Raw genomic sequence first — 27,039 nt, 5'->3', positions numbered from 1 at the left:
GCCAAGTCACGTCACCGCTGTGTGCCTCGGTTTCCCCTTCCACCCTTTGTCCAGACTAAGTTCTCTGGGGCAGGAACTGTCTATGTGCAGCACTCAGCACGATGGGGGTCCGATCTCAGTTCAGCCTCTTGGTGCAACCAACCCACAGATCACCAGCACCACAACCTGCCTTCCAGAAGCCATTAGTCCGGTACAGCAATGTTCCGTCACTCATGCCCCCACGCTGCGAGACTGGGGCTGAGGCATGTGTAGCATATCCCTGGGAGAACCAGGCACAAAGGAGTGAGTCACTCAGCCAAGACCCCCCAGCAAGGCTCTGTGGTAAGGATTGTGCTCCAGCCTAAAGCACACAGGTGTGGTGCATGCATGTGCCATGCCTAGACAGACTGAGCCCCGTCCCAGCGTAGCCATGGGGCGATGGGAAGAGCTAAAATCAGCAGCTAACCTGCACGTTGCATAAACTGAGCAATGACAGTAACTTGTGCTTAGCCCTCTGGAGCCTGCCTGCCAACCTCCTGAGAAGCCGGGCAGCATCAATGCTTGGGAAAGCCAAGTGGGACTGTGGTGTAGTCTTTTGCTGCAGCTGTTTCTATCCCTGGCTCCCAGACCACGAAGGGGTTAAGGCACTTGGAGCTGTTTTCCTTTGGCACCAAGCAGCCCCTCTTCTGAGCCATCTGGATTTAATAAAGGCCAGCGAATGAGGCAGCGTTCCGCCCCCAGGAACTGTCCAAACATTCCAAAGCCGTGAGCTGGAGCCCAGCTCAGAGCCCACCCTGCTAGGCAGAGCAGAGCTGCCTTCCCAGGCCAGCCATGGCCCCGAGACTCAGCTTCCTCCTTGCCCTGCTCCTGGCAGGGGCCATCAGCGCTCAGCAGCAGCAGTTCATGGAGTACATGGAGAGGAGATTTGGTGCCTTGGAGGTAAGTGCACGTCTCTGCATCACCCCTCCTGGCTGTGGGGGAGCAGTGCCAGGCCTGGCTCAGGCTTTTCCCCAACCCGTCGCGTTCCCAGCATGGTTCTCTGCTCAGTCGATGCTGTTTTACCAGCACTTAAAGCAAAGCTAATGCTGGCTGTCGGGGAGAGGCTGGGTGAAGGGGCCCCATCCCGCAGTGCTGTGAGTACAGAGGAGCTGGGTGGGAGAGAGGAGCCTGGAGGATGGTGCCAACAGCTGACATGAGTGTTGGAGCAGGAGCTGCCTGTGCAGGTGGCCAGCTAGGGGAGTGCAGGAAAGCTGGGGCCAGAGCGGGTCTCCAAACTGCCCTCCAGCCACTGCTATTCAGAGCAGGATGGGGAAAGCTGTTCCAGAGCATTGTGGACTGGGCTGGGGGTAACGCGAAGCCATGCACACACCGCCAGGCATGCGAACGGTGCTGCCAGTCACTGCATAACCCATGAGAATGGCATTAGTCACAGGCCCAGATGGCCGGGGGAGAGAGAGGGCTGCCCCCCGTACACTCTGCGCTAGCCCCCTCCAGGAAATAGGGGCCCCAGCACCTTACCCTCCCGTCCCCCAGGAAAGGATTTCCCAGTGGCATGACCAGAGCAGCCGCTACTCCACTGAGCTGCGCGAGTTCAAGAGCAAGGTGATCACAATGCTGGAGAACATGGAGAAGGAGCAGGACAGGCTGCGCACGGAGGTGGAGAACACGGCAGTGCGGGTGGACCGGCTGGAGCGCGAGGTGGACTATCTAGAGACGCAGAACCCCGTTCCGTCCTGTGTGGAGGTGGATGAGAAGCTGATGGAGAACCAGGTCTCCACAGCCAAGAAGAGGAAGAACGAGAAGTATGATAAGCTGACAGGTGAGGGCATGCGTCTCCCCCAGCCAGCGACATGCTCCTCGGGCGATGCCTAGACACTCCCACGGGGAGATGCTGAGGAGTGTTTGTATAGGTACAGAGCCACTGGGTGGAGTACCGTCCTGCCCCTGCCCCACCCTGCCCAGGCAAAATTCTCCCCCAGACGGGTCCATTGGCCCATGGGATCTGTGGATAGGCCCTAGGCTGAGATCTGTGCGCTGGTCGGGCTCTGCTGTGTGTCACATCGTGTCTCGGTGCCTCAGCTCCCTGTCCGTAGAATGAGGTCACTAGACCCCCTGTAGACTGTCCGCATGTGAGGCAGGGACTGTCTCCTAGGATCCACACTGCCTAGCCCAATGGGGCCCCGAACTCGGCTGTCACTGAACGCCTGCTGCATGCTCTCCTTGTGCTCTCCATTGAATCCCTGACTCCTGCCACTTGCTGGTGAGGGGCTCACCGAGTCCTGCTGCTAGTTCTACGGCAGCTCCCTCCGTCTCCTGGCACACTCATGCTCCCTCCATCCCAGAGCATGCAGCACTCTAGGGACCACAGAGATGCTCAGCCCCTAGGAGATTTACAATATTTCAGTATCACGAGTCCAATCAGTTCCCTGAGCATCAGAATTGAGGTGCCTGTTGGACCAGGGAGAAACATGCAGCTGCCCAAACAAATCAGCGCCTGCTTCCCGGCAGCACTGGAGCGGTTAAAGGGATGGGGAAGTTTGGTTCAGGCTCCCTCTTAAACAAAGAGGCTTGTGCCACAGTTTTGAAAAATGGTCTGTTTTGGGTGCTTTGCTTGAGCCTCCTGGAGATTGCAGGTAGTGCAGCTCTTGGGGGCAGGCTGGTGCTGAGCACTTTGGCCAATTTGGCCTGGTTAGGGGCCTATGAAGCAGCTGATGCTGCTTGGTGACTCCAGACAGGCTCCAAATACAAGGCAGGAAAAAATAGCAGGTTTTACTCTGGAGGTTGTGGGCATAGTAAGGCTGCTGCTCTCCCTCAGGACCCAGCAGGAGCCAGCAGCTTGGTGCAGATCTGCCTGAGGTAGACAGCTCGAGGGACTCAGTACATTACACACAAGGCCCTACCTGCCAAGTTCCCACCCTCGGTTCTCATGGCCTGGGCGGGACATGAGAGCATACGAGAGCTCGGAAAGCAACTTGTAGAGGCAAATCCAGAGTCTGGGAAATGCAACAAAACCTTCCTGTTTGATAAACACCTGAGACCCCTAAACCCAAGCCCTCCCCCATCCCGAGCGGAGTTCTACCCCCAAGCAGGGAAGGAGCCAGGGGCTCCTGGGAGGCCACTGCACAATTGCTGTGGATTTTCTGTGGCAGGCGCCCAGATACGACAGTGCTGGGAAAAAGTACCAAACCCTGAGGCAGCAAGCTAGGAAGAGGAAAGTAATTTGTATTTGCAGGGCTCAGGCCAGGGGCTGACCTCCCTGCATCTGTAGGTGATGTCACTGAGGAGGAATCAGATTGTCCTGCCGTAAGGACTCAGAGGTAAAGCCCTCCCTAAATATTCTCTGCTAAAGACCCCTCTTCCTTCTCCCAGGTGGTTCTCCCACTGTGGGGGAGCATCCCAAGCCCTGTGCTGAGGTGCCCAGGGAGGGTGTGAAGGCACTTGGGGCCCTGGCTGGCTGCTGGGGGCTGGTTCTCACGAGCTCTCCTGCACCCTCACAGATTGCAGTGACACTATCTCCCAGGTGAAAGCCATGAAGATCCTGAAGAAATTTGGCAGCAGTGCTGGGCTGTGGACCAAGGACCCTGTGGGAAGCTCGGAGAAGATCTATGTCTTTGATGGCTCCAGAAATGACACCGTCTATGTGTTCCCCAGGATGAGAGAGTTTACGCTGTTTTCCGCCACGCGGAAGGCAGCCCGCATCAAGCTGCCCTACCCCTGGGTAGGCACTGGGCACCTGGTATATGGGGGGCATCTCTACTACATTCGGCAGCAGGGCACCTTCCAGGTCATCAAGTTCAGCTTGGCCAATAAGACCATCGTGGATAGCTCCGTGTTCCCAGCTGAAGAGCAGGTACCTGTCTTTGGCCTCTCTGCCTTCAACTACATCGACATAGCAGCTGATGAGGAAGGGCTATGGGCCATCTACGCCACCAGGGAGAACGAGAAGAACATCTGCCTGGCCAAGTTGGACCCCATCTCCCTGGACATAGAGCAGATGTGGGACACGCCATGCCCACGGGAGAACGCTGAGAGTGCCTTTGTCATCTGCGGGGCACTCTATGTGGTGTACAACACGAGGCTGCCCAGCCGCTCCCGCGTGCAGTGTGTCTTTGATGTCAGTGGCGCCATGACGCCCGAGGATGCTGCCTTGGTGTACTTCCCCAAGCGCTATGGGTCTCATTCCAGCATGAAGTACAACCCCAAGGAGCGGCAGATCTATGCCTGGGACGATGGCTACCAGATCATCTACAGGATGGAGATGAAGAAGAAACTGGAGATCTGAGAGGGGCCGACCCGGCCCTGCACCTTGCTCTGCCACCCTGCCTCACGCTGAGCGGTGCCTGGCCTGTGCAGTCCGCAAGTGCCCAGCCTGCCTCAGGGTGGCAGAGTCAGTTCCTCAGAGCTAACGCAAGGGCCACACACCCACCACTGCTCCCGTCTCTCCATGACTGTGAACGGTGCTGCAGCTCCCCGGCCAGCCCGGCCGCTTGACTGAGACTCTCCAGCTCACTGCAGCAGGGCCCCATGGCACCAGCCATGGGATCCCCTGCTCACTTGGGCAGTAAGGGGGCAGCCACAGGCAGACAGCATGAACCCCAGGGACGCAGGGAGCCGTTACTTCGTTGGGCATCAACTCACAGCATCAGAAAGTTTGGGGTTATTTAACAGGGTTTAAAATAAAAAGCTTCAAGGAGCTGTCACCAGCAGGTGGGCTTGGCTGGAGCCCTCAGAGAGGGAGCTGTGCGCAGGGCCTCCCTGGGCGAAGGCAGCTCACACTTGGCCTGCAATGGTGCACTCCTATGCTGTTCCACAGAAGGGCCTTTCTCTCTGTTGGGGGTGGGTTCAGCAGTCTGAACATCATGCTGAAGTTTTTCTGGCACTCTCACAGCTATCAGTGAGGCGTGACCTAGAGCAGTACCCACCATGCCATGCCCCACACTGAGTGTGAACAGCCACCTCCTGTTTGATTTTAGATAAATTCATCCAGCTACAGGCTGCAGACCTAATTCCACCTTGGTGTGCCTAGAGACTTTGCACTGAACATGCGGTGGCTCAGTTCCTGCTAAGATACTGTTGTGCCCCCTCGAAACACAAGGCAACCTGCTTTCTTCCCCCGTTTGTATGGACTAGCTTGTCTCCCACAAACACTGTCGCTGCACTTTGACTGCATTAGTAATCCACCCACACATTCCCCACCTCCGAGAAGGGTTTTGGAGTGGGACTGCAGCGCGGGGAATGCTGTTAGAGCCAGAGCACAAACCCCAGCTCCTCAGGATGCAGGCAGCCAAAGGAAATCTTGTGTAATAAAGGATTTTCCACTCTCCTAGTCTTGCCCTGGTTTCTTCCCTCCCCACCCACCTGTGAGATTCCTGCCCTGGCCTTGATCCATGACTGATCTTTAGCAAAGTTAATCATTGCTCACACACATGGCGGCCTGAAGCAAAGGCCCAGACATGTCAGGACATGCTGGCAGCGGGGATCCCTTGTGTGGCTGCACAGCAGGTCCAGATATGGAGAGTTAATTTATTCCTTCTGCAGCATGCCTGGCCCTGGAGCTGCTGGTGTGGAGCAGGTTACAAAGTGAGGCTGCCGTGCATCCCCACATTGTCTTAGCTTTATCGTGACTATTCCTGCTAGGGAGGAGCACAGAAGAATAGCACATGCATGTAGGGACAAAATCAGACAGGCGAGGCATAAAATGAGCAACACTCAGCAAGGGACATAAAAGACAATAGGAAGAGGTTCTATAAAGACGTTGGGAGCAAGAGGAAGATGAAGGCAAGCGTACATCCACCACTTAGCACTAATAACACATGATATCAAGAAGGCTGAGGTGCTTAATGCCTGTTTTGCTTCAGTCCTCCCTAGATAGGTCAATTGTAACTGGCCACTTAACACCATTAATGTAACAGCCAGGGGCAAGGAGTGCTAGAGAAGATAGGGAAAGACCAGCTCAAAGAACAGTTAAATACATTACTTGTATTCAAGGTGGCAGGCAAGTAGTCAAGGGGGGGGTCTGACATTCCCACCCCAAGGGTCTGTGCTGGACCTGCGAGAACACTGCCACCCATGGGTCCCTCGCCCCTGCTCCCAGCCTGAGTTCCTGCTGCCAGGCCAGGAGGCTGAGGCAGATGTCTGCTTCTGGCTGTCTGCATTACTATGGGGGCTGGCTGGGGCCCTCCAATGCCTGCAGAGTCGCAACATGCCCTGCCCGGCTGCAGGATGGGACCAGGCTTCGGAGCCTCAGTCACATAGCTACACACAGCCCATGGTGTCCTGGGACCTGGCAGAGCATGGACCACAGGGAACAGAGCTGCCCATGTGGTACAGCTACCATGCCTTGTCTTCCTGGTGCATTAGTCACCCAGAGGTAGCACAGACCTCACCAGAAGTGAAGACAAAGCCTTTGTCACAGGAGGTTGGGACCATGTGGCTGAGCTGCGGTGCCAGTCCCCCGGGCCATCATCCTTGCGGAGTCCCACACCCTAACCAGCCCCTCTGAAATGCCACCACCTCAGTGTGGAGGGCAGCAGACAGAGCACCAACAGCACCCAGCATGGTGAGGAGGGGGAATTAGGCCAAGGCCTTGGGGCAGAGCCCTGAGGATGCTAGGAGGAGTCAGGGGATCTGTGATGTCCATGCCACTCTTTGGCCAGGGCTCATTCAGCAAAGCACCTCCACTAGGAAACTGGACCTCAGTCTCTGGGAAGGGCTGTGGCTTTGGGTGTCTAAGGACTGTGGCCAATACGGCATCCTGAGCATGCTCAGGATCAGCCGGGCTTGTACATCTTCTGGCTGGGTTCCTGCCAGCCCCGCAAGCCAGTAACAACCTGCTCCAGCCGTACTACAGCGCGAAAAACAAACTCCCTGTAAAGACCAGAGCAGAGAATCAAAAAGCAACATGTTCTTACGCTTAATTGAGCTGCCAGCCGGAGCAACAGCTTCAAAGCAAGGCCATGAAGAATGCAGGCTGAGCTGTTTATGGTCACACGCACAGCTGTTTGCAGAGTGAGGCTTGGAGGAAAGGAACCACACTGGAGGGGACTAGCAGGCTTCCTTGGCTATTCTGGGGTGATCACCTCACACCAAGGCCTTATCTCCTCCAGCCTCCCCCACCAGTGCGGCTCCGCCAATATGAGTGTAGGTAGCATTGTCACCATGGTGTTATTAAACCTGCTTGCTGCACCTTGCTGCACTAGTTGCCTCAGGGCTCTCACTGGCAGAACTGCACCAGTGGCAGTAAGTAGCAGAGAGAAAAGGCCAGTGCAGGTGCCCATGACTGCAGCCAGCTTTAGGATTTCCCATGTCTTGTTTTTGAAAGGCATCTTCTTGGTGGGCCCAGAGCCAAACCAGCTGTATTGGGGCGGGGGTGGGGGGGGCGCAGCTAATGGCTTGTGAACTGTACGTAGGGAAGAGGCAAATAGCTGCATGCAGCTGAAGGAGGCAGGAGGGTTCCAGGTCAGTATTCCAGCCAGGGAATCACAGGAGTGATGGGGGTGTGATGCGAGTGAGAATTACACCCATTTGATGATAAACAGATTTTCTGAAAAACAATGGTAGACTTAGCACAAATGTGCCACAATACATTCATGCCCCATCCCTCCCTTTCTTTCACAGGCAATAACTAACTATAACGCCTCTCAGGAGCTGGCTATGCAGTACTTGGGCGAACGGCCATGTGTTGTACGTGGGCGCCACGTGGGACAAAAGGAGAGTTTGGATAGGATGGAGAGGACACCAGACTTATCTGGGCCAGGCTCTAGCTTCTCTTTTTGGAGCTTCACAGTGGTCAGACCACTACTGTTGTGTAACTCCGAAATGACCATGAAACCATTGACTGAGCCACACTCCGAGGAGAGAAACCTTCGCAGCTGAGATCCAAGGGTTGTGGAGGGAGCCTGCCTGCAGCAAGCGACAGGGGCAGTCCTGAGAGAGCTTGTGCAGCAGTCAGGTCGGCTCTGTACAGGGAGAGCAGCTCTCTGCTCTGAGAAGCTTTACAATCCGTGTTAGATTCAGGCAAGCACAGGAGCAACTGGCCACAGATTTGGGGTGGGGGGGTGCAGTGCTCAACAGCATCTTAGCTCATAAGTGCTTCAGACTAGGGGCTGTCTTCACGACCCAGCACCATGGAGCCCTGACCTTACGGGGGACTTTGGGTGCAAGCCTCACACAAAGGACACCCTAGCATGGAGTGGCCTGTAGTGAGTCGCCCAGAAAGGTGTGCACAAGGAAAGGGCATCTGACAATGCCAGGGCCTTGACCCTATCAGCTGAGAGTCAGTTCAGCAATGACGGCTTCAGCACTGGGCCTTCTCTAGCAGCTAGTGACCAGCTGGAGGAGCCAAGGGAAAGAAGGGTTTGCTGCACGGAGCGGCTTTGTTGCACCAGGACCCACAACCTTACCAAGCAGCCACAGAGCAGCCTGGCTTGCATGCAGGGGTGAAAAGGACGCACTGAGAGTTGCAGGGTCCTGATGTTCTCTTCACTATCCCGATCTCTCCCTAGCAACCAGTCTCACCACCTTTTAGGGCATAGCCGGAATGGCGACACAGTCGAGCACCGTGACAGACAGGAGAGGGCAAGGGGATAGTTGTGGGCAGGGTGGGGGTGTTCCACGCACAAGGGATGCTACATGTGGAGCTGGCATGTGAAGGGGTGTGGGAAGAGTGGCACTGGGGGGCACTACAGGGTGTGGGGGGCACTGCAGTTGTTGGAACAGGGGACTGAGTCAACCTGGCTTCTCTCTGGGTTCTGCTGCCCACTTGCTGTGTGATCTTTGGCTACTCAGTCACTTTTACGTTCTCTACTGGGCATTTCTCTCCTCTCCAGCATTCCGGGGAGACCTCACCAGGACAACCCAGCTAACAGCTTGTGCCTAATTAACCATGCGCACTGGTTCCTCCAGTCAGCGGCTGAGAAACAGAATTAGCCTGAGCGAATCCATTTAGCTGGAGTTCCTCTACTAGCAGAACTTAACATGGAAGGATTTACAAAAGGGTCAAGGATTTTGCAGACTGAGCCAGTTACTTCCTGGGTTCTCAGCCAGAGGACCCTTTCTTTGTTCATGGCTAGATGGGGTAGGCTCCCACAGCTGTTTGCTGTACCATGGGACCATGATATGGCAAAGGTGACACCCCCTCCACCCCCTGCATTTAGTCATTCAAGCCATTCACTTGCTCCTTTATCCCTTCAAGAGACCTCACCAGCAATTCAACAGCCATCTTCACACCTGTCCACTTTACACATAAAATATTGGTTGGTTGTATAAAGTGGGATTAAAATACATGGTGTGAAAAGTTCAACTCATGTTGTGAGTCAAGCAGAGAAATTATCCAAGTGTGAAGGTCTCTGTGAACTGTCAAGTTAATTTACTGGCCCCTTTTCCAGATCAGAAGCTTTAGAGTAAGAGGACTAACGAGGAGTCTGGTAGCACTTTAAAGACTAAGAGATTTATTGGACGTAAGCTTTCGTGGGTAAAAAATCCTACTTCTTCAGATGCATGGAGTGAAAATTACAGATGCAAGCATATTTATAAAATGTCTCTCATCTAGGGTGGAAGTCACCTGTGCAGAGGCCTGAACAATATTTAAGCACCACTTATTTCCCACCAGAACCTGTTTGATGTTTGCTTTATTTGAGCAGTAATTTTGCAGGGAGAAGCCATGTTCTCCTCAGCAAACCATGAATGAATTAATTGGAAAATCTGTGAATGTTGCCATGGTGTAGATTTTGTGGCTTCCCCTGGTGGTGAACTGGACAGAAGTTCTCAGAATAAAAGATGCAGGGGGATCTTTTTATTCCGTCAAGCCTGTCCCAGAACGCCAGGCTGGACACCAGAGAAGCCATCAGCAGGAAGTAGCGTGTAAAGGTAGGAAAAGGCTGAGAGCGGGAGCCTGCCGGAGCCTGTGTGTCTCTGGGGCTGGTGCAGGAAGAGCTCTCTCAGCAGTCTCATCAGCAATGTTCAAAGGTTCCTTTTCTCCATGAGCTCCTGATGCTGGGTACTACAGGGTTCTGCAAAGGCCCAGCAAGAGCCAATGGCTGCCTTTCTGCAAGATGCTTTGCCCAGATATGAATTATTGGGCTCCATACAGAGTAAGTGGGTGAAACTGAGGGGCCTGTGGCATACAGTAGGTCAGACTAGGTGATGGGTGCAACCTGCAAACTAGTGGCCCTCTCTGGCCTTAAACTCTCTGACTCCACAAACTGTCTCCTCACAGGTGAGCTGGACCCTTGGTGCAGAAAGTTCCATGGGCCTGAGGAGCAGAGCGCTCATCTCTTGCTGTTTGACTCTCTGCCGTGGGAACACAGAAATCCCGGGGGATTTTCCACATGTCCTGTTCTTTGCCAGGGCTTAGAGATCTCAGACAGATTTGTTTATATTTCAGCTCTGTTTGAACTGTACTGCAGCAGCAGGATGGGAAAGGAAAAAAAAAGTCACGTCCACAGCCCAAACAGAACTTCCTGTAGCAGAGACGAGTCCAAGGATATGTCCCCACTGCAGCTGGGCGTGAGCCTCGCCACCCGGGCCGACAGACTTGAGTTAGTGGGGCGTGCACTAAAACAGCTGGGAGGATGCTGGCAGAGGCTCTGGCTTGCCACCCGAGTTCGGACCCCCATTGCAGAAGGGCTCTGAGCTTGGGTGGCGAGCCCTTGCCTCTGCTGCAGCCCAGTGTCCATACAGCTATTTTCAGCATGTCTGTCTGGGCTAACTCCCAGCTGCAGTTTGGACGTATCCCAAGACTCACTAAATTTACTAAAATTCTGGCCATGCAAGTCTGAATTTTCCTGGACGCACCTAGATACTGATGATGAGTGCTGGAGAAACCCTTCAAAGGATGGATGGAGCTTCATCATCTCCAGTTTCTTTGAGAGTGTGGCTTTAACAAGGGATGTGTTCCTATGATGCTCACTCCCATTGGACTGCTGTAAGCTGTATGCTCCACACCTCCTCTCCCTTCTCATTCTCACACCGCCACAGGCAGCTAGCGAGCTCCCTGCCCCAAGGCCCCTGCAGCTCCTTCCATCCTGCTGGCTGCCCTTGGTGCCTAGCAGCATTTTGCAGTTTCATTCAAGGAAAGAAATGTTTTGCAAACAATGAGCTGCTAGCAGGGTTCTGTCTATACAAAGCCCTATTGAGGTTACAATCCATGTGGCCATATGCATAGAGCTATCAGAAGCAATAAACAGGTGACATTCTCGTGTCTTCAAGCATTGGCTTAGCGTGTGTAGTAACTCAATGTAGCTACTTAAAAACCTGAGCGATGTCCTTGGTCCCAAGGTCCCTGCCGGTTGCAGTCAGTGCAATCTGTCCTCCATGGTTGGGGAAGGCTCCTGCACATCCCTATGTGCAATTTTAAAATGGCAGAAGGTGCAAAGAATAAAAAGCAGCGTTGTAATATGCCTGAAATCTCTCCAGGTACCGTACCTGTCCCGTTGCCATGCCGACTGAGCAGAACAAATACCCTAAATATCTGCATGGTGCTGTGGAACTCTGCAGAAAATGTGTTGGGGAAATTGCTGAAACCCGCCGGTTTCTAAATGAAAAATCTGTTTAAAACAAACATCCGACGAAAGCACAGGGTGAGGTGTGGAAGCCATGGCTGTGGTTCGTTTTATCTCATGTGCACCAACGCTCTGCTCTCAAAAAGTAACCTCCCTCCACAAAGAAAGGAAGACTGGGCTTTTCTGGCCACATTCTTCTGAGGGCCCAAGGACCTCCCTCCTTAAAGTCTGTTCCATGCCAGCCAATCGGTGCTGTGCCAATACTTCCTGGCTCCATGGCTGCAGTGGAGTTTGAGAAGGCAACAGAATAAATGGGAGGGGCTGCTCACAAGAGCCCTCCCTGCACACAGACATATCCTGGCACTTTTTACTCCCGAGAGCAGCTTGCTCTTCAGAGGGGCAGGCTCAGGGCTTCACTGCCCTCAGAGCACTTGCCCCATGTCCCCCTTCCTGCTTGGCAGAGGGTTTGATCAGGTCTTCCTTCCTGCTTGGCAGAGGGTTCGACTCCACTTGGCATGAGTCTGGGGAGTGCTGCTCAGCCACATCATGAGAGAGGAATCATTACAGCTTGGTTAAGGACACTGAAATAAGGCCAGGAAAAATGCGAATCTCTCACAGGTTGGGATACAGGCATGAGTCTCATGAGCCCTTCCCAGGCTAAGAAAGCAGCTGCTCTCATTTCCATGATATAAAACCAAAATCAAACCCCTTAGCACCAGAAAGCGTGTATGTCCCCATACTCTCCAGGGGGCACATTGCCAAGGGACTTGTGAAATTCTTGCTAGTTTCAAAAACGAAGCTACGAGAGAGCTCTGCTGTTGGATTGCACTGGGAGCCTACAGGAGCAACCTTAATCTTCTGATCCCAAAGGAACCTGGGGTGGTGGTGGTGAGATCACTCACAGACCCCATCAGAACTTCAGGGGCAAGTGGTCTCTCTATCCTGCTGTAGCACCTACAAGCCCAACCTGAGAGCAGGGCCCTGCTGTGCTGGGTGCTGCACACACACGGTGGAGAGCCACAGCAGACAAAGGTTAGGACAAGGGAAGTATTCTCATCATCTCCATTTGACAGCTGGAGACCTGAGGCCCAGAGAGATCAAGTGACTAGCCCAGGGCTACGCAGGAAGTTTGTGACAGAGCCAGGAACTGAATCCATATCTCCCAGTCCAGCCCTTTCACCACCAGATAGCCCTTTCTCCTGTCACAGGGTAGTTTCTGATACAGAGGGGTCCATAGCCCTAAATATTGTCACTCACACTGATGCTGCATGGTTCTCTGCACAGGTGAATTCCATGTCTGCATTCCCTCCCCACCCCAAACACTGGTAAGTGACCTTAGCCAATTTCATATGTTACTTGTGCTCTGTGTGAGCCCCACTCCTAGTATCTTTTGAGAAAGGGGTCAATAATAATGGCTAATGTAGGCTTGGCTCGACAAGAGTAACTGGACATGGGTGAAGCCTTATTTTTTGGATTAAAGAGGTAAATGGATCAGCAGGCTGGGAACAAAATGTCTGTACTAGCTAAGAGAAGGGGAAACACTCAGGGAACAACTTGCAATGGACAAGTTAATAATGCATAAAACAAGCCTAAAACATAAAATAAGGCAAAAAGCAAGTTGCGCATAAACAGTACGTACATAGAGCATGCCATGCAGAAATTGGTTCCTACAATGTAACCAAGACAATTCCAGAAAGTGCGATGCACTGCATAGTTAATGTAATGTGTAAATGTACATAAAATAAGGTTTGCTGTGTAACTTTGAATGTGTGGTATGAGCTATACCCACTCCTAATGCTTGAGTGTAATCAGCACCACATACCTTCGCTGTCTCCCAAATAAAATCATCTGAGTGACAAAACCAAAGTTAAACTAAGTTCTTAAAAAAGCAAAGTAAAAAAGATCTCACCCTCCCATCCCCCACATAGTGATTCCATGATGGGATCGGATCCATATGCATGGAGCAGGGAATGTACAATTTATCATTCATGCAGTGCTGTACTGTCAAGAATCGCAACCCAGCAGTTTAGCAATGGAACTGAAAGGGTTTATTGGAGGAAGTTTCCAGGGCACTGGAGCAGTGGGTTAAATCCAAAGGAGGCCTCTATGAACTTCCTAGATATGTATAGGGGGAGACTGGGACTGCTTGGGGGAAAACTTCCAACAAATAGTGCTGGAAAAATATGCAGAAAAAAGAAGCAAAACAATTTTTACTGCAGGAACTAAACCTACAAGGGGGCTGGATGTAAAACAGTTAACCATTCAATGGAAAATCGGAGGGGGGGAATGGCTGGAAGAGCAAAGATAAATCTATAAGATATATCCCAACTATTCCAGGGGCAGCCATAAATCTGTCCGTGACTGGCTTAGCATGAGGCACAGACCCTCACTACACGTCACCCCCAAGTCTAAGTAGCCTCTTTAAATGATCAGTTAGAAGGGACTGTTTCCAGGGAATTTGGGGGAAGAAAACACTGAGAAACTATGTTAAGCTACTGAATAAAGGAGTCCCTAGTCCAGCACCCTCTGCTATTGTTTAGACCAGCCTCCATTGCTCCCAAATATTTATGGAGAATTTATTTTGCACAAACACTTAGAGGCAGCAGAAGTAAAGTAGAAAATCAGCTGCAATTCCTGAGCAGCTTAGGAAAAGTAGCTCTCAGCCAGCACTTCACATCTTCCAAGTTCTTTACAAAAATCAACTAATTAATCCTCATAATAACCCTCTATGCATCACCTCTGCTGAAAAGCACTTCAACAAAAATCACGTCTAGTCTACAACAGCGTTTTCATTCCAGCAAGTGAGACTGGCTCTGAGGTTACATGGAACAAACCTGCCCTCAATCATTCAGTTCTGGAAAAATTCATTACTGTCTTAGAGTGGAAAGAGACACCATTCAAGGGATAACAATAAACGGGACAGATGGCGTCAGATCACACTGCTCAGGTTGCCTTGGACTGGACACATTGCTTAGGAAGTTTCATGTGGATTTTGGAGCCTGGCAGTCCTGAGGGGGCTGTCCTGCTGGGGCACCACTGGGGTTTTATCATTCAGAGGAAGGGCTGTAAAGAACTTCAAAAGGCAAAGGAAGCAGAGTTCTCCTTTGGCTGGTTGAAAGCACCCTCTGTGCTGCCCTGGATTAAACCACTGCCATATTGCCATGTGCCGGATGAGCACCCTCCCACCTTCCATCATGTGACAGGGTCTGCAGGGCCTGGATATGGCCCCCTGCTGCCTCCTCACTGGGTGTGGGAGAGAAGGGCATGGGCCATGCCTGAGCCCTATGGGAGGCAATAGAAACATCTGGCTTTTTAAGGTGAACATTTCTCAGCAGCTGTCGCTGAGTCTTGTGCTCAGGAGCTGTGCAATGGGGCATGATAGGGATGCTGGGCAGACAAAGATATTTCCCAGACTAGCTGTTGCCCTGACAAGTCAGACAGGTGCAGACGAATGGGAAGGAGGCTGCAGGAGTGGAGAATGCTGGTACCTGGTGAGTTTGGTCACATGTCCTTTGTGGACTCAGAGGGAGGCCGCCTGCCCTGCAGGAGCTGCTGCCGTGACCTCCGAGGGAATCTCCAGGAAGGAGTCAGCAGACACGCATTGTCCTGGACTGTTCATGGGGAAGAACAGCAGACATGACATACTCAGAAATCACTGCAAGCAGAAATCCCCCACAGCCACAGACAGAGCAGAGGAATATCTCTCTCTCTGTCCATTGGGGGAGTTGACTGGATTCCGTTTGGCTGATTTCCCCTGTACGATCGCTGCCACAGCGCGGCCTGGCTTGTGCATTGTGCTGGGTCTGCCAAGGGGCACTAAGGCCAGTGAGCCGCTGCCCTTGTATCTTTAGAGTGATAATGTCGCCCCATGGCTCCTGGTTAGAATCTCTCATTCATTGGGGCTGGCACAAGCAGATCCCATCCCAGCAGCCTAGTTCTTAGTTCTCCTCACCCCTCTGCCCCAGGACAGCATGCAGGCTGCAGCGAGAGTGCCCCCTGCCCTTGAATTTCCATCCTCTCCGGGGATGGGGCCTGGGCAGGCCTAAATCACGCAGCAAACTATCTGGGCTCAAAAGTGAGGCGATTCTTCCCTGTCAGTGCAAACCCACCCCCTGAGAGCAGCAAGACACATCACACAACCCCTGTACTGAGAGGCTCCAACAAGGCTACATGCCGACAGCTGGCCAGGCAAAAATCCTGCCATGATCAGGCGGGTGTTACTGTTAGTGCCTGCAATGGGCCACCTGGCATATTCAGAGTCATAGATCCATGGGCTCACTGGATCATTGCCTGCCTACTGTCGCATGGATGCTATTGGTATTTGTCAGGACAGGACCTGAGCACAGCCAGGGAGTGGCTGGAAGACCACGTTGGAGACGTAGGTTTGTTCTACCCCCAGAGGGAGGACAAGGGTAAGAGTGAGAGTGGAGAGGAGCAGTACTCGTGCAGAACCCACAGTGATGGTGGTACATTTAACTAGGCTGGTAGGTTGTTTGCTGCTTTCTAGACATTTGAATGCAGCTCTCACAGCTCCTAGAAGCATCTCAGTTAACACCCTTTGGATCCTGAGCAGCAGAGAGTTATAAGTCGCCTCATGTTCAGAGCAGGGGACTAGGAGTTAGGGCTCCTGTTCCTTCTAGAGTGGCCTTGGGCATGTCATGGCCCTTCTGTGCCTCAGAGTCCTCAGTTGAGAAGTGGTGAGGTGAGTCTGTGGCTGTCCAGGTTCATAAAGCCCCTGGACTCCTCAGATGGTTTAGAACTGACCAGGACAGAGAAGAGGATGGATATTCAAGAGGCTGTGAGTTGCAAATTATTACTACTAATAACCTTGTGGCCCCAATAGTTACAAGAAGTGAAAGGTTCCAACAGAGAAGCTGCAAGCGGGAAACTCCAGGTTCGGACTGAAGCAGGTGGGAATGCCAACCCATGTCTGGTGATTTATGTCTCTTCAGTGATTTCCCTGGGGCAGCTAAAATTCCTACCAATTTAAGGGAGATCTAAGGGCTGAGGTGGCAGATTTGCTGGCTCATATACTCCTGGCCTTCAGAGCCATCTCACCTGTGATGCTTTGACTGGAGCTCCTTCTATGAGGTGACATTTGGCTCCCGGCTCCTGAGCAGAGAGCTCTAGCTTATCATCCTTCTCTGAAGAAGGCTTCCCCCTAATGGCTCTTAGTGGCCAAGTCCTATGTGCATTTTTCCCCTTGGAGCTGGTGTTGGATCCAGCAGTTCGGGGTTTCGTTACAACGTCAGTAAAACAGCCCTACTAACTGGCAGGGGCTGAGCAAATAAAGCATTTGTTCCATGACTCCTGGGAACAACAAGACCTCAACTTCCTTAATTTGGGGGAAAATAAAGGATACAAATGTGAATATTAAAAATGGGGAGATTCTCGCTGCTTGTACAATTATCTCTGTGTCTGTTTTCTTTCTCTGCAGCCAGGCAGAGCGATGGTGCCTTTGTGTATTTGGTCACACACTTGGTTGCAGTAATTTCTTTAACCTACCACAAAGAGTTTCTACCATAATTCAATTTGACAGAAAACTATAAAGGACAGGAAACCTCAGAGAAAAATGCATTTGAATTGCCTGGAGAATACTCAACACAAGAGTAGAGTTGTTCTTGAAACAGAAAAACAACAAAAGTTCAAAGTACTTGGATGATGATTCAGAATGAGCATGTTCTTATTTAATACAGGATAAAAACACATGGCTGTTTCAAATATCAACCTGCAATTCTCTGGCAACTCTCTCACTGGGCTTCTGATCTAATTTAGCTTCAGTCCACTTGATTCTCATTGTAAGTGACACAGTATGTCTTGTGCAAACAGCAGATCTCACGTCCTGTTTATATTTATCAATTACGTTTTTCTGCTTTAAATATCTATGTGTCGCTGAGAAAAATCAAGATTGTGCCACTGCTTTGAATTAATGGAATCTGGTAACACATCTGTGATGATCTGGGAAATCTGTCTGTACAACTTATGAACCCTGGTTGCTACTATGAGGTTATTATGAAACTGGTATATTATGGACTGCCAGACTGTATGTGGAATCCACCATTTCCTGACAAGAGCTGTGTCAGGTCCCTTCCAGAGCAGACCCAATGGTGGGTTCTTATAATGCAGTGGTCACCTATTCAGGCTCCTACACATCTCTGCAAAGGGGTTGGTAGTTGGAGAGTGGAAAATCCCTAAGCGCTGAACAAAGACTCTAGGATGTTGATGCCTTTAAATAACACACCAGTTGGGTGCAACAGGAAAAGATCTACAGAGCCACACACAATGCTTTAGGCAGGAGGGGGAAGGGACAGGTATGCTTTTGAAGCAGGGGGTCCTGTTTAACTGACAAGGTCAGAGAAGGCTTCATGTTTTGGACGGTAAGTCATGAGCTGTAGGGGAATGATCCCAGAGCCTCAGTGGACTCTGCCAAGCCCTAAGAACTCAGCAGAGTGGTAAGGAAAATGAGGCAAGGAAAACACAAATAGGTGTATTTATTATTTAATCTAAACCTGTCTCTCTCGCGCTGTTAAGTAAAGAGTAAGTGTTTTTGAATCCTGTGCAAAATCTGATGGCTTTCACTATCACATGCCCCTGAAGGGTTAAACATAGAAGGCTAGCACATTCAATAGGATTCTAGGGAACAAGCAAGAGCTGCTGGGGAAGCTTGCAGGAGATGGAATTAGTTTCAGGAGATATACATTTGGACCATAGCATCCCCACTGCCAAGAGCTGTCAGACACAATCTGCACATGAACTGTATGCCTAAAGTCCCAAAGCCAGGGAGACAACGCTAAACACCACCCAGCCCCAGCAAGTTAAGGGCATTTGGATCCACCCACTGCAGTCTGGTGAGTGCCCAGCAGGGGGGTGTCAGATCTTTGATGACATGTTGCTCTGGAGCAGGTAAGACTGAGCAGGGCAAATGAACCCCCAAAACTCACCCCCAGGAGTTCCTGTCGGACACACACAGACTTTAACAGGCAGGTAACTTTAACCAACCTTTGCCGTGCATCCAGAGCGCAGGCCATGATTCCCATAGGCAGCTGCAGGCAGCTGTGAAAGGCCCCTGGGCAGAGCCAATGCCCCCCCCACACACTGCCTACTGCACAGGCTTTGAGAGGGCTTAATTCACTTCAGTCCCCTGGGTGCACAGGGCTTAATCTGCCCTTCTGCACAGGGGTGACTTTCACCTTACCCAGCACTGCATGACCTTATTGTCCAGCGGCTGGCAGGAGGGCAGCTGGCAGAGAGAGGAATAAGAATTCAGGACCTGGATCAAGTAAGCAAAAGAACCATGCCTATTTATCAGGGCACAGGGGCAGCGTCCCTTCTCCTGCTGGTGTGGCTGTGACGTAGTGTTCCCCTTCCCTCCCCCAGAACTCCCAGGCCAGGGCTCCTCCGTTAGGGAAGGAGTTGAGCCTGTGGGTGGTGAGGAGGCGTGGGGACACAACAGCCATTCAGCTATCACAGTAACTCTATCACAATAGTAAGGTGCACTAGTAAGTACTGAGAGTAGCAGCTGTGTTAGTCTGTATCAGCAAAAACAAGGAGGAGTCCTTGTGGCACCTTAGGCCTGGTCTACCCTAGGAGGGGGGATCGATCTAAGATACACAACTTCAGCTACGAGAATAGCGTAGCTGAAGTTGACGTATCTTAGATCGACTTACTTTGCCTCCTTGTGGCACGGGATCGACAGCCGCTGCTCCCCCGTCAACTCCGCTACCACCTCTCGCCCTGGTGGAGTTCCGGAGTCGACGGGGAGCGCGTTTGGGGATCGATGTATCGCATCTAGACGAGACACGATACAGCAATCCCCGACAGATCGATCATTACCCACCGGATCAGCGGGAAGTGTAGACATACCCTTACAGATTAACAAATTTATCTGGGCATAAGCTTTCGTGGGTTAGAACCCACTTTATCAGATGCCCCTATTCTGTCATCTGCTCTAATCCCCTGGAGTGCACAGACGAGAGACCCTGAGCCAGTGCTTCCTGCACCTAAACGTCCCTGCGCTCTGAGCTGTAGCACACCTTCTAGTAAGACACCAGGATTGAAGTAAGGAATGTAAGTGAGGCACAGCCTACCGTGGTCCCTGGTACACTTCCAAGGGATAATTGCCCTCCCTGTTAAAAGCTAGGATGTTGGTTTTTATCTGAATTTGCCTAGCTCCAGATTCCACATTGAAAGGCCCCAGAAGCAAACAAGCTTCTGAATCACTCATCTGCCTTGAACAAAAGAGCTTAGCACCGCAGCATGCCCCCAGATGGCTGGGGTAGAGGAAGGACTGTAGCTTACCTCATGGTATTGCCAGTGAGGAACTAGAACAGGGGTAGGCAGCCTATGGCATGTGTACCGAAGGGGGCATACAAACTGATTTTCAGTGGCACTCACACTGCCCGGGTCCTGGCCACTGGTCCAGGGGGCTCTGCATTTTAATTTAATTTTAAATGAAGCTTCTTAAACATTTTAAAAATCTTATTAACTTTACATACAACAACAGTTTAGTAATATATTATAGACTTCTAGAAAGAGACCTTCTAAAAACATTCAAATATTACTGGCATGCAAAACCTTAAATTAGAGTGAATAAATGAAAACTCGGCATACCACTTCTGAAAGGTTGCCAACCCCTGGATTAGAAAATGAGCTGGGTTCATAGGACAATAAAGAACCTCAGAGCTCATTTGTGTGCACCCCGTCCCCACATGCATGTCATAGCAGGTCCCCTCATTGCAAGGAAAGTATCTGTAAATAGAAACTCAATCTGATCCCACAGAGCATTGTTCTGATCCATTGCCCTAGGAACTGATGGCTCAGTCAGGGCTCTGAATGCAGTTCATTGATGCACAAAGTCATTAAATCCCTGGTTTTGCACAGCACTGCACTTTATTGTAATATTATCACTTTCAATAATGAAAGGTTAGTGGAAAATATGTTATGTGGCTACCCCAGTTGAGTCTTTATTTTCCTTCTGGTTCTGCAGCTCCTATTGGTTTAATTGCCAAAATATTTTATCTCTAATAAAAGCCTTTGTAAGTAATAATCCCTTTCATCACTGCTTCTCTGCAAATCCTTTCCTTTGGAAGGCTCTCTGGCAAAGTATATTGAGAAATGATTTATTTTAACAGTAGGGGAAGTGAGGGCAAGTTCTTCTAGGGTCATTTTTTTCTCACCTTTGTCTAATTTTCAAGCACCTTGGCTTTTCTTTTCCTCTTTCTTTGTACAGCTCACAAGGACTCACTGATGAAGTGAAATGGCCTTGCATGCTGCATTAGAAGAAAGGGAAGCAAAATTAAAAGTGGGCAATTTAAACAAGTGTATTACAAAGATGCTATTGTAGTGAAACAAGAATGGGGGATAATTTCTCAGTTTAATTCTTTCTTAATGGCTGGTTGGCAAGTATAATCACAGGCTTTTAGCTTCAAATAGGTACTTCTGCCCACATAACATCTGGTAGAGTTCTAACTCACCACACAGGAATTACAAAGCAACAATGCAGTCTATCACGGCTTTATACAGCACAAGTGGGAGGAAACTCTAGCTCAAGATGAGCTTGTAGGTGTCAGAAGACACTTGCTTGGCAGCAGGTTGGGCACGATACCTTTGCCCTTTTTGTAATGAACATGAAGAATAAATCACAAAACCCTAAATTCTGCAGGAAAGTTTGTTCACATACTTCAGAAAGGCACAACTTCAGGGACCTGGGAATCCCCCTCCCCCCCTGCAACTTTTTCACACTAGCATGAGCAGAGTTAGATGCTCCCCTCCCCTGCAACAGCTAGTGAAGTTTTAGGTTCCTTTTGATGTCTACTCAGTGATGTTAGCTAAATGTGTCCGCTTTGCCTATGCGTTGCAGTGCTTGGCACATCAGAAAGGCAGGCAGAGAGCTCGAGGAGTGCCCACTTTACTGGATTAGTTACCCTCCCCTTGGGGAAGTCAGTTCTTTTCATTAAAGCCAGAGTTATAGGGCCACAACTGAACTATATAGCAATGCCGGTCTTCCTATCAGACCTGCTACAAGCGAGACCCATCTCACAGGTGTGTTAACAGCAAATGCTGATAGGAAGGCAGCAGGACTAGCAGTGATGCAGGGGAAAGAGGGAGATTTGGAATTGCATAAGACTCCTCATAGAAGCACATCATGTTTCCTTGGACACCAGCCCAAGCCACATTCCCTGATGCTCTGCTTGGTAGCAGGAAATGAACTCGCTCTGAGCTAAGGGAAAGCTTGCAGGGACCTCATCTCCCCAGTCTCAAGCTCAGTGGAGACATGAAGCATGTTTAGCATTGATCATTCCCCCTAGCACAACTAACACACCCTGTGTGTAAGCCCTCAATGCTATGAGGACAATGCTAGGAATCATGTTTGTTAGCCTGGGCTGTTCATGGGTTAATCTCTGAGCCTGAGTCCAGTCAGCTTCAGTTGTTGTGTTATTGCTCATGTGGACAGAAAGCAAACCCACGCTTCAGGGACGATCCCACAATGCCCTAGCTACCACAGAAGAGGCCTCTCTGGCCATCTATCTAACCTCCATTCCCCAGCTCTCCTGCCAGAAATCATTTTACCAGGGTAAACTAAGAGTGTGTACCAGGGACCTGGCCTCCTGCCATAGATTATCAGGTTTCTCCTTGCAGAGCCACATTCTCCTCCATCCGACGTGAACCAGGGCTTGTTATTGTAAAAATACCAGTGTTGGGCTGTCAGATGCATTCAGAGAGGGATCCAGGGCCACTCGCACCCTCCTCCCTCTCCCATTTCGAGTCCTGTCAGAAAGTCTGGGCTTGCAGATCCTCAAGCTGAGCCTGTGACAAAGGAAACATCTCACAGGGAAACCTCCTTGGCCCCAAGGGGTCCTCCACTCAGAGAACTTTTGGGGAGGGGCAGTGGGCTCAAACGGGCCTTTGAATGTGAAATAATGTCTGAGCAGCAGTGAGGAACTGCCTTCTGTGGGGTAGCTGAACCCCGCTGGTGCTGGGCAGCTGCCCTCTTGTCTGCTCTCTAGCTTCATCCTCCTATAGCAACACTGTGGCAGAGTGGTTCTCAACCTCAATGCATTTGCAGACCTCTAAAAATGTCAGATGGTGGTGTGGCCCTCTTTGGAAATCTTACACAGTCTGTGACCCCTCAGGGGACTGTAGGCCATAGGTTGAGAAAGACTAGAGAAGCCAGGGAGGATTGACCCCTTTCAGCAATAGTTCTCAGGGGCTGCCAGGGGACCAGCCCTGCCATGGGCTGTTTTCCCAAGATATTCTGCCTTCTGCAAGAAAAGCCAGTCTCAGCCTAGCCGTGCTGGCACAGGCCTGCAAGAGCTGATATCTGACATATAAGTGCAGCCTCCAACATGCTCCGAGATCATCTCCGCAGCTCACCGCAGATGCCCCTCTCCCTCCATGCGGCCCAGGATCTCACTCTGCTAGACAGAGGAACCTATCCCCCGGGGAGAGTACAGGGGAGTAAGCGACACTGTGGCAGCAGCTTGGGCTGTCAGTCTCTGAACAGTGGCCAGGTCCTTTGGTTTGAAGGACAGACCCCAGCACCTCATCATTTCTCATTTGAAAGGAACTGTCCTCTGTCACAGCCACATGATGACATTACAGGAGAACAAAGACTTGGTGACCCAGCCTCCAAGATATCCCACAGAGTGTTTTAGCATCTGTGGCAATGTGAGTCCAGAAAAAATGATCGATGGGCCCAAGTTGTTCTAGATTCCAACTCCCCCTGTATGGCAGTAAGTGGGGTCCTTTGATCCTCTGCAGTCAGAGTGTCACTCACTTGCCTCTGGCCGTACCCACTCTGCATGGCTAACAGGAAGAGATGCTGAAGAAGAGGGACCCAAAGGACACGCAGGAAGCAGACGTGTAGAGTGCAAAGAACCTATTTAAAATAGTCACTTTCCTGTCTGCAATTGCACTTTGATTTATACTCCCTAAGAAGGCAGGAGACCTTAACAACTGTGCCTAGTCCAACTGACCTGCTGCCAGTTCACCTCTCCTGGGAGTAGTCTGAGGTCTAGTTTGAAGTCTTCACCAATGAGAAATTCAAGACTGAACTGAACATGCTACAGCTGTTTAATGGAATCCCCCCGATGCAGCTGGAATTCCTAAGTGCTGATTCTGAGCCAGAGGAAACACCTGGAAAAATGAGTGGTACAAATGCTTTGCGGAGATGTAAAAGAGCCATTTAGTTCTAACGAGAACAGTCACCAAATAGCTTGGAGAGGGGGCTGGGTGCAGAATATCCTCACGTGGGTGAAGCTTGGTATTTGCTTCCTTGATCTGCTTCTGATGGATCCTCATCAGCCTTCCATTAGCTCCTCTGCCCTGAGCTACCCTACCCACCCTTCCTTCAGCCATCTCTCAAGATTGCATCACCCTTAGCATCCAGCACAGCCAGGGCATCTCCCTTCCCTTCCCCTCTGTTTAGCAGCATCACAGAAACAAGGGTTATTCCAGACTTTGTGTGCCTTCCTCCATCTAATGACCCCAAAGACAAATCAGTGAACCCTCTGCCTCCAGTGGCCAGGCCCAGTGCCTGTATATTACAACCCTGCTGCCTCCATCCAGCTTCAGTTCTGTATCCTGACGTCAAGTGTCACTGGATTGAAAAGAAGGGAAGCGGGACTTTACCCAGTCTCCATCCACAACCTCTGAGCAGCTAGTTGTTACTGCTAGACTGGTCATCCATGAAATGCTTAACAGTACCATGAGCTGCTGGTGTTAGCCGAAAGAGTTAACAGCCCGCTGAGATGAGCGAGCAGCGCATACCTATGTTAGGAGCCGATGTGGGCTCCCTGCCTTGCAGTGTGAACAAATGGGATTTGCTAAGGGGTCTTTGGGGAAAGGAACCCCCCTGTGGAGCATCATCCATGGGTGGAGAGATATCTGAGCCCCTGCATGTCCTCTCCACAGAGTATTACACAGCCTGACCTGCCCTCTGTGCACAATCGCCAGTGTTCCCTCTGCAGCCAGTAGACTCTGAGCCCACGGCCTATGGCTTCATGCTGTCTGCAGACTCAGGCCTGCATCAGGCCCTGGCAGGAACAAGAGCTGAGCAGCTAGAAGACTTTCAAGCTTTTGTTTCTGAAGACATGGAAGTTTATATTGTGCAGAAATGGATGGGATCTCTGGAAAGCTGCAGGGCCAATAACAACTGAGTCCAGCTCCATCCCATGGCTGCACAGGGCAGGGCTTTGACTTGCCTTCTGGCACCTTTCTGCTCTTCAGAAAGCCCTTCTTAATCTCACTTTTGAAATAAAGTTTTAAAGTCAAAACGTTCACAGCCAGAGCTTGTGACCCTGTCAAAGAATCATTGCAGTGTGCAGAAGGGAAAAGGCTTTCATTATTTTCTGGACAGTTTCAATTACTTGGACTGAGAATTTGTAATTATTTCCATGCTTTGATCACAATGGATTATGTTGCATAAACTGTTTCCAATTTGCAATAACATAATTGCATCTCTATTGAGTAAGGCTGTCACCCACTATGAGACAATCCTTGCCATGCGGCTTACATTTCACCCCAGAGCAAGGTTTCATGCAACTCCAATCTGAAGAATTTTACTGTTTTTTGTTTTTTTAGTGAAATTTTTTCAAACCAAGGCTTTCAGAAGACATGTAAATACAAATTTGAGCAGTTCATGCTGCACAATTGTTGTAAATATCCCTCCCCTCCCAATAGCTCAGTTCTTCATTATTGTTATGGAGCCTATAGCCCAGAGTCCATCTGAAATTGGTACAAATTTTCTACAGCTCACTTTCTCATGAGCTAAAAGTTCCAGAAGAATCACAATTCTCCCTGTTGAGGGGAGAGTTGAGAGTGAATCCTGGGCTTTCTGTCCCTGTTGTCAGTTCCTAGTCCTCTTTTAAGTCCATCCTTTCTAGCAACAAAACCTTCCTTTGCTGCCCGGAATCTTCATTCCCTTTACTCCTCTAGTCCTAGCCCTGGGCTGCCCTTGCTGGCAGGGGAAAGACAGCTCTGAAGCCAGCATTGCCAACCCCAAATATTCAGAGATCGTCTGACTGGCTTTAAAATCGTGAGATTTAAAAACATTATAAATCCTCAGTTCATTTATTTGCTCTCTGCTTTTTGAACCTTTCAGTTGCACTGGAGATGTTTTCAGGTGTTTCTTGCAACCATGAGTTCCATTATAAAACCAAACCCAAAGCAAATGCTGACATTCCCAGGAAGAGAGACCGTCTCTCAACTTGCAAACCCATCAATTGCAAAGTATGTTGCTGTCTCTTCCTCTGTTCTCAGACCAATAGCAGTCAGAACCAGGCTCTGGAACCCCCAAGTCTCTTTGAAACCTTGTCTGCCACAGACCCACTGAGCTACCCTAGGTAAATCACAGAAACACAGAATATCAGGGTTGGAAAGGACCTCAGGATGTCATCTAGTCCAACCCCCTGCTCAAAGCAGGACCAATCCCCAACTAAATCATCCCAGCCAGGGCTTTGTCAAGCCTGACCTTAAAAACCTCTAAGGAAGGAGATTCCACCACCTCCCTAGGTAACCCAATCCAGTGCTTCTCCACCCTCTTAGTGAAAAAGTTTTTCCTAATATCCAACCTAAACCTCCTCCACTGCAACTTGACACCATTGCTTCTTGTTCTGTCTACTGCCACCACTGAGAACAGCCTAGATTCATCCTCTTGAGGTCTTCAAACCACAATTTGAAGACTGAAGTAACTCAGACATAGGGTAGGAGTTTGTTATAGAAGTGGATGGGTAGGATTCTGTGGCCTGCTTTGTGCAGGAGGTCAGACTAGATGATCATATTGGTCCCTTCTGACCTTAAAGTCTATGAGTCTTCAGAACCCCCTTTCAGGTAGTGGAAAGCAGCTATCAAATCCCCCCTCATTCTTGTCTACTGCAGACTAAATAACCTCAGTTCCCTCAGCCTCTCCTCATAAGTCATGTGCTCCAGCCCCCTAAGCATTTTTGTTGCCCTCTGCTGGACTCTTTCTACTTTTTTCACATCCTTCTTGTAGTTTGGGGCCCAAAACTGGATACAGTACTCCAGATGAGGCCTCACCAATGCCGAATAGAGGGGAATGATCACATCCCTCGATCTGCTGGCAATGTTCCTACTTATACAGCTACAAATGCCGTTAACCTTCTTGGCAACAAGGGCACACTGGTGACTCATATCTGGCTTCTCGTCCACTGTAACCCCTAGGTCCTTTTCTCCAGAACTGCTGCCTAGCCACTCGGTCCTTAGTCTGTAGCAGTGCATGGGATTCTTCCATCTTAAGTGCAGGACTCTGCACTTGTCCTTGTTGAACCTCATCAGACTACTTTTGGCCCAATCTTCTAGTTTGTCTAGGTTCCTCCATATTCTATCCCTACCCTCCAGCGTATCTATCACTCCTCCCAGTTTAGTGTCATCTGCAAAGTCACATCACTGCATCTAAGTGTCTCCATCTGCAAAGCAGGGATAGTAAATGATACCACACAGGGTTCACTGTTAACCCTTTCAAAACTGTTTCCAAGGTTCTTTGGATGTGCCTGTTCTCTGTGAAGGACACCCACATCTCACGGTGTTAAACAGTACTAAC

The 27,039-nt window shown here is 50.4% G+C and overlaps 1 protein-coding gene across 1 annotated transcript; it reads left to right on the top strand.

The window, feature by feature from the left end:
• Nucleotides 1-214: 214 nt before the first annotated feature.
• On the top strand, nt 215-5,300 carry OLFML3 (olfactomedin like 3). Its single transcript, XM_032766618.2, has 3 exons — nt 215-918; nt 1,513-1,798; nt 3,477-5,300. The coding sequence occupies exons 1-3, from the start codon at nt 811-813 to the stop codon at nt 4,259-4,261; spliced, it is 1,179 nt and encodes a 392-aa protein (XP_032622509.1). The 5' UTR covers nt 215-810; the 3' UTR covers nt 4,262-5,300.
• Nucleotides 5,301-27,039: the final 21,739 nt, after the last annotated feature.

The sequence above is a fragment of the Chelonoidis abingdonii genome, chromosome 4 (genome assembly GCF_003597395.2).
Source record: "Chelonoidis abingdonii isolate Lonesome George chromosome 4, CheloAbing_2.0, whole genome shotgun sequence".
Taxonomy (NCBI): Eukaryota; Metazoa; Chordata; order Testudines; family Testudinidae; genus Chelonoidis; species Chelonoidis abingdonii.
Note: the sequence above shows the minus strand (reverse complement) of the source record. Positions and strands in the feature narration are given on the sequence as shown.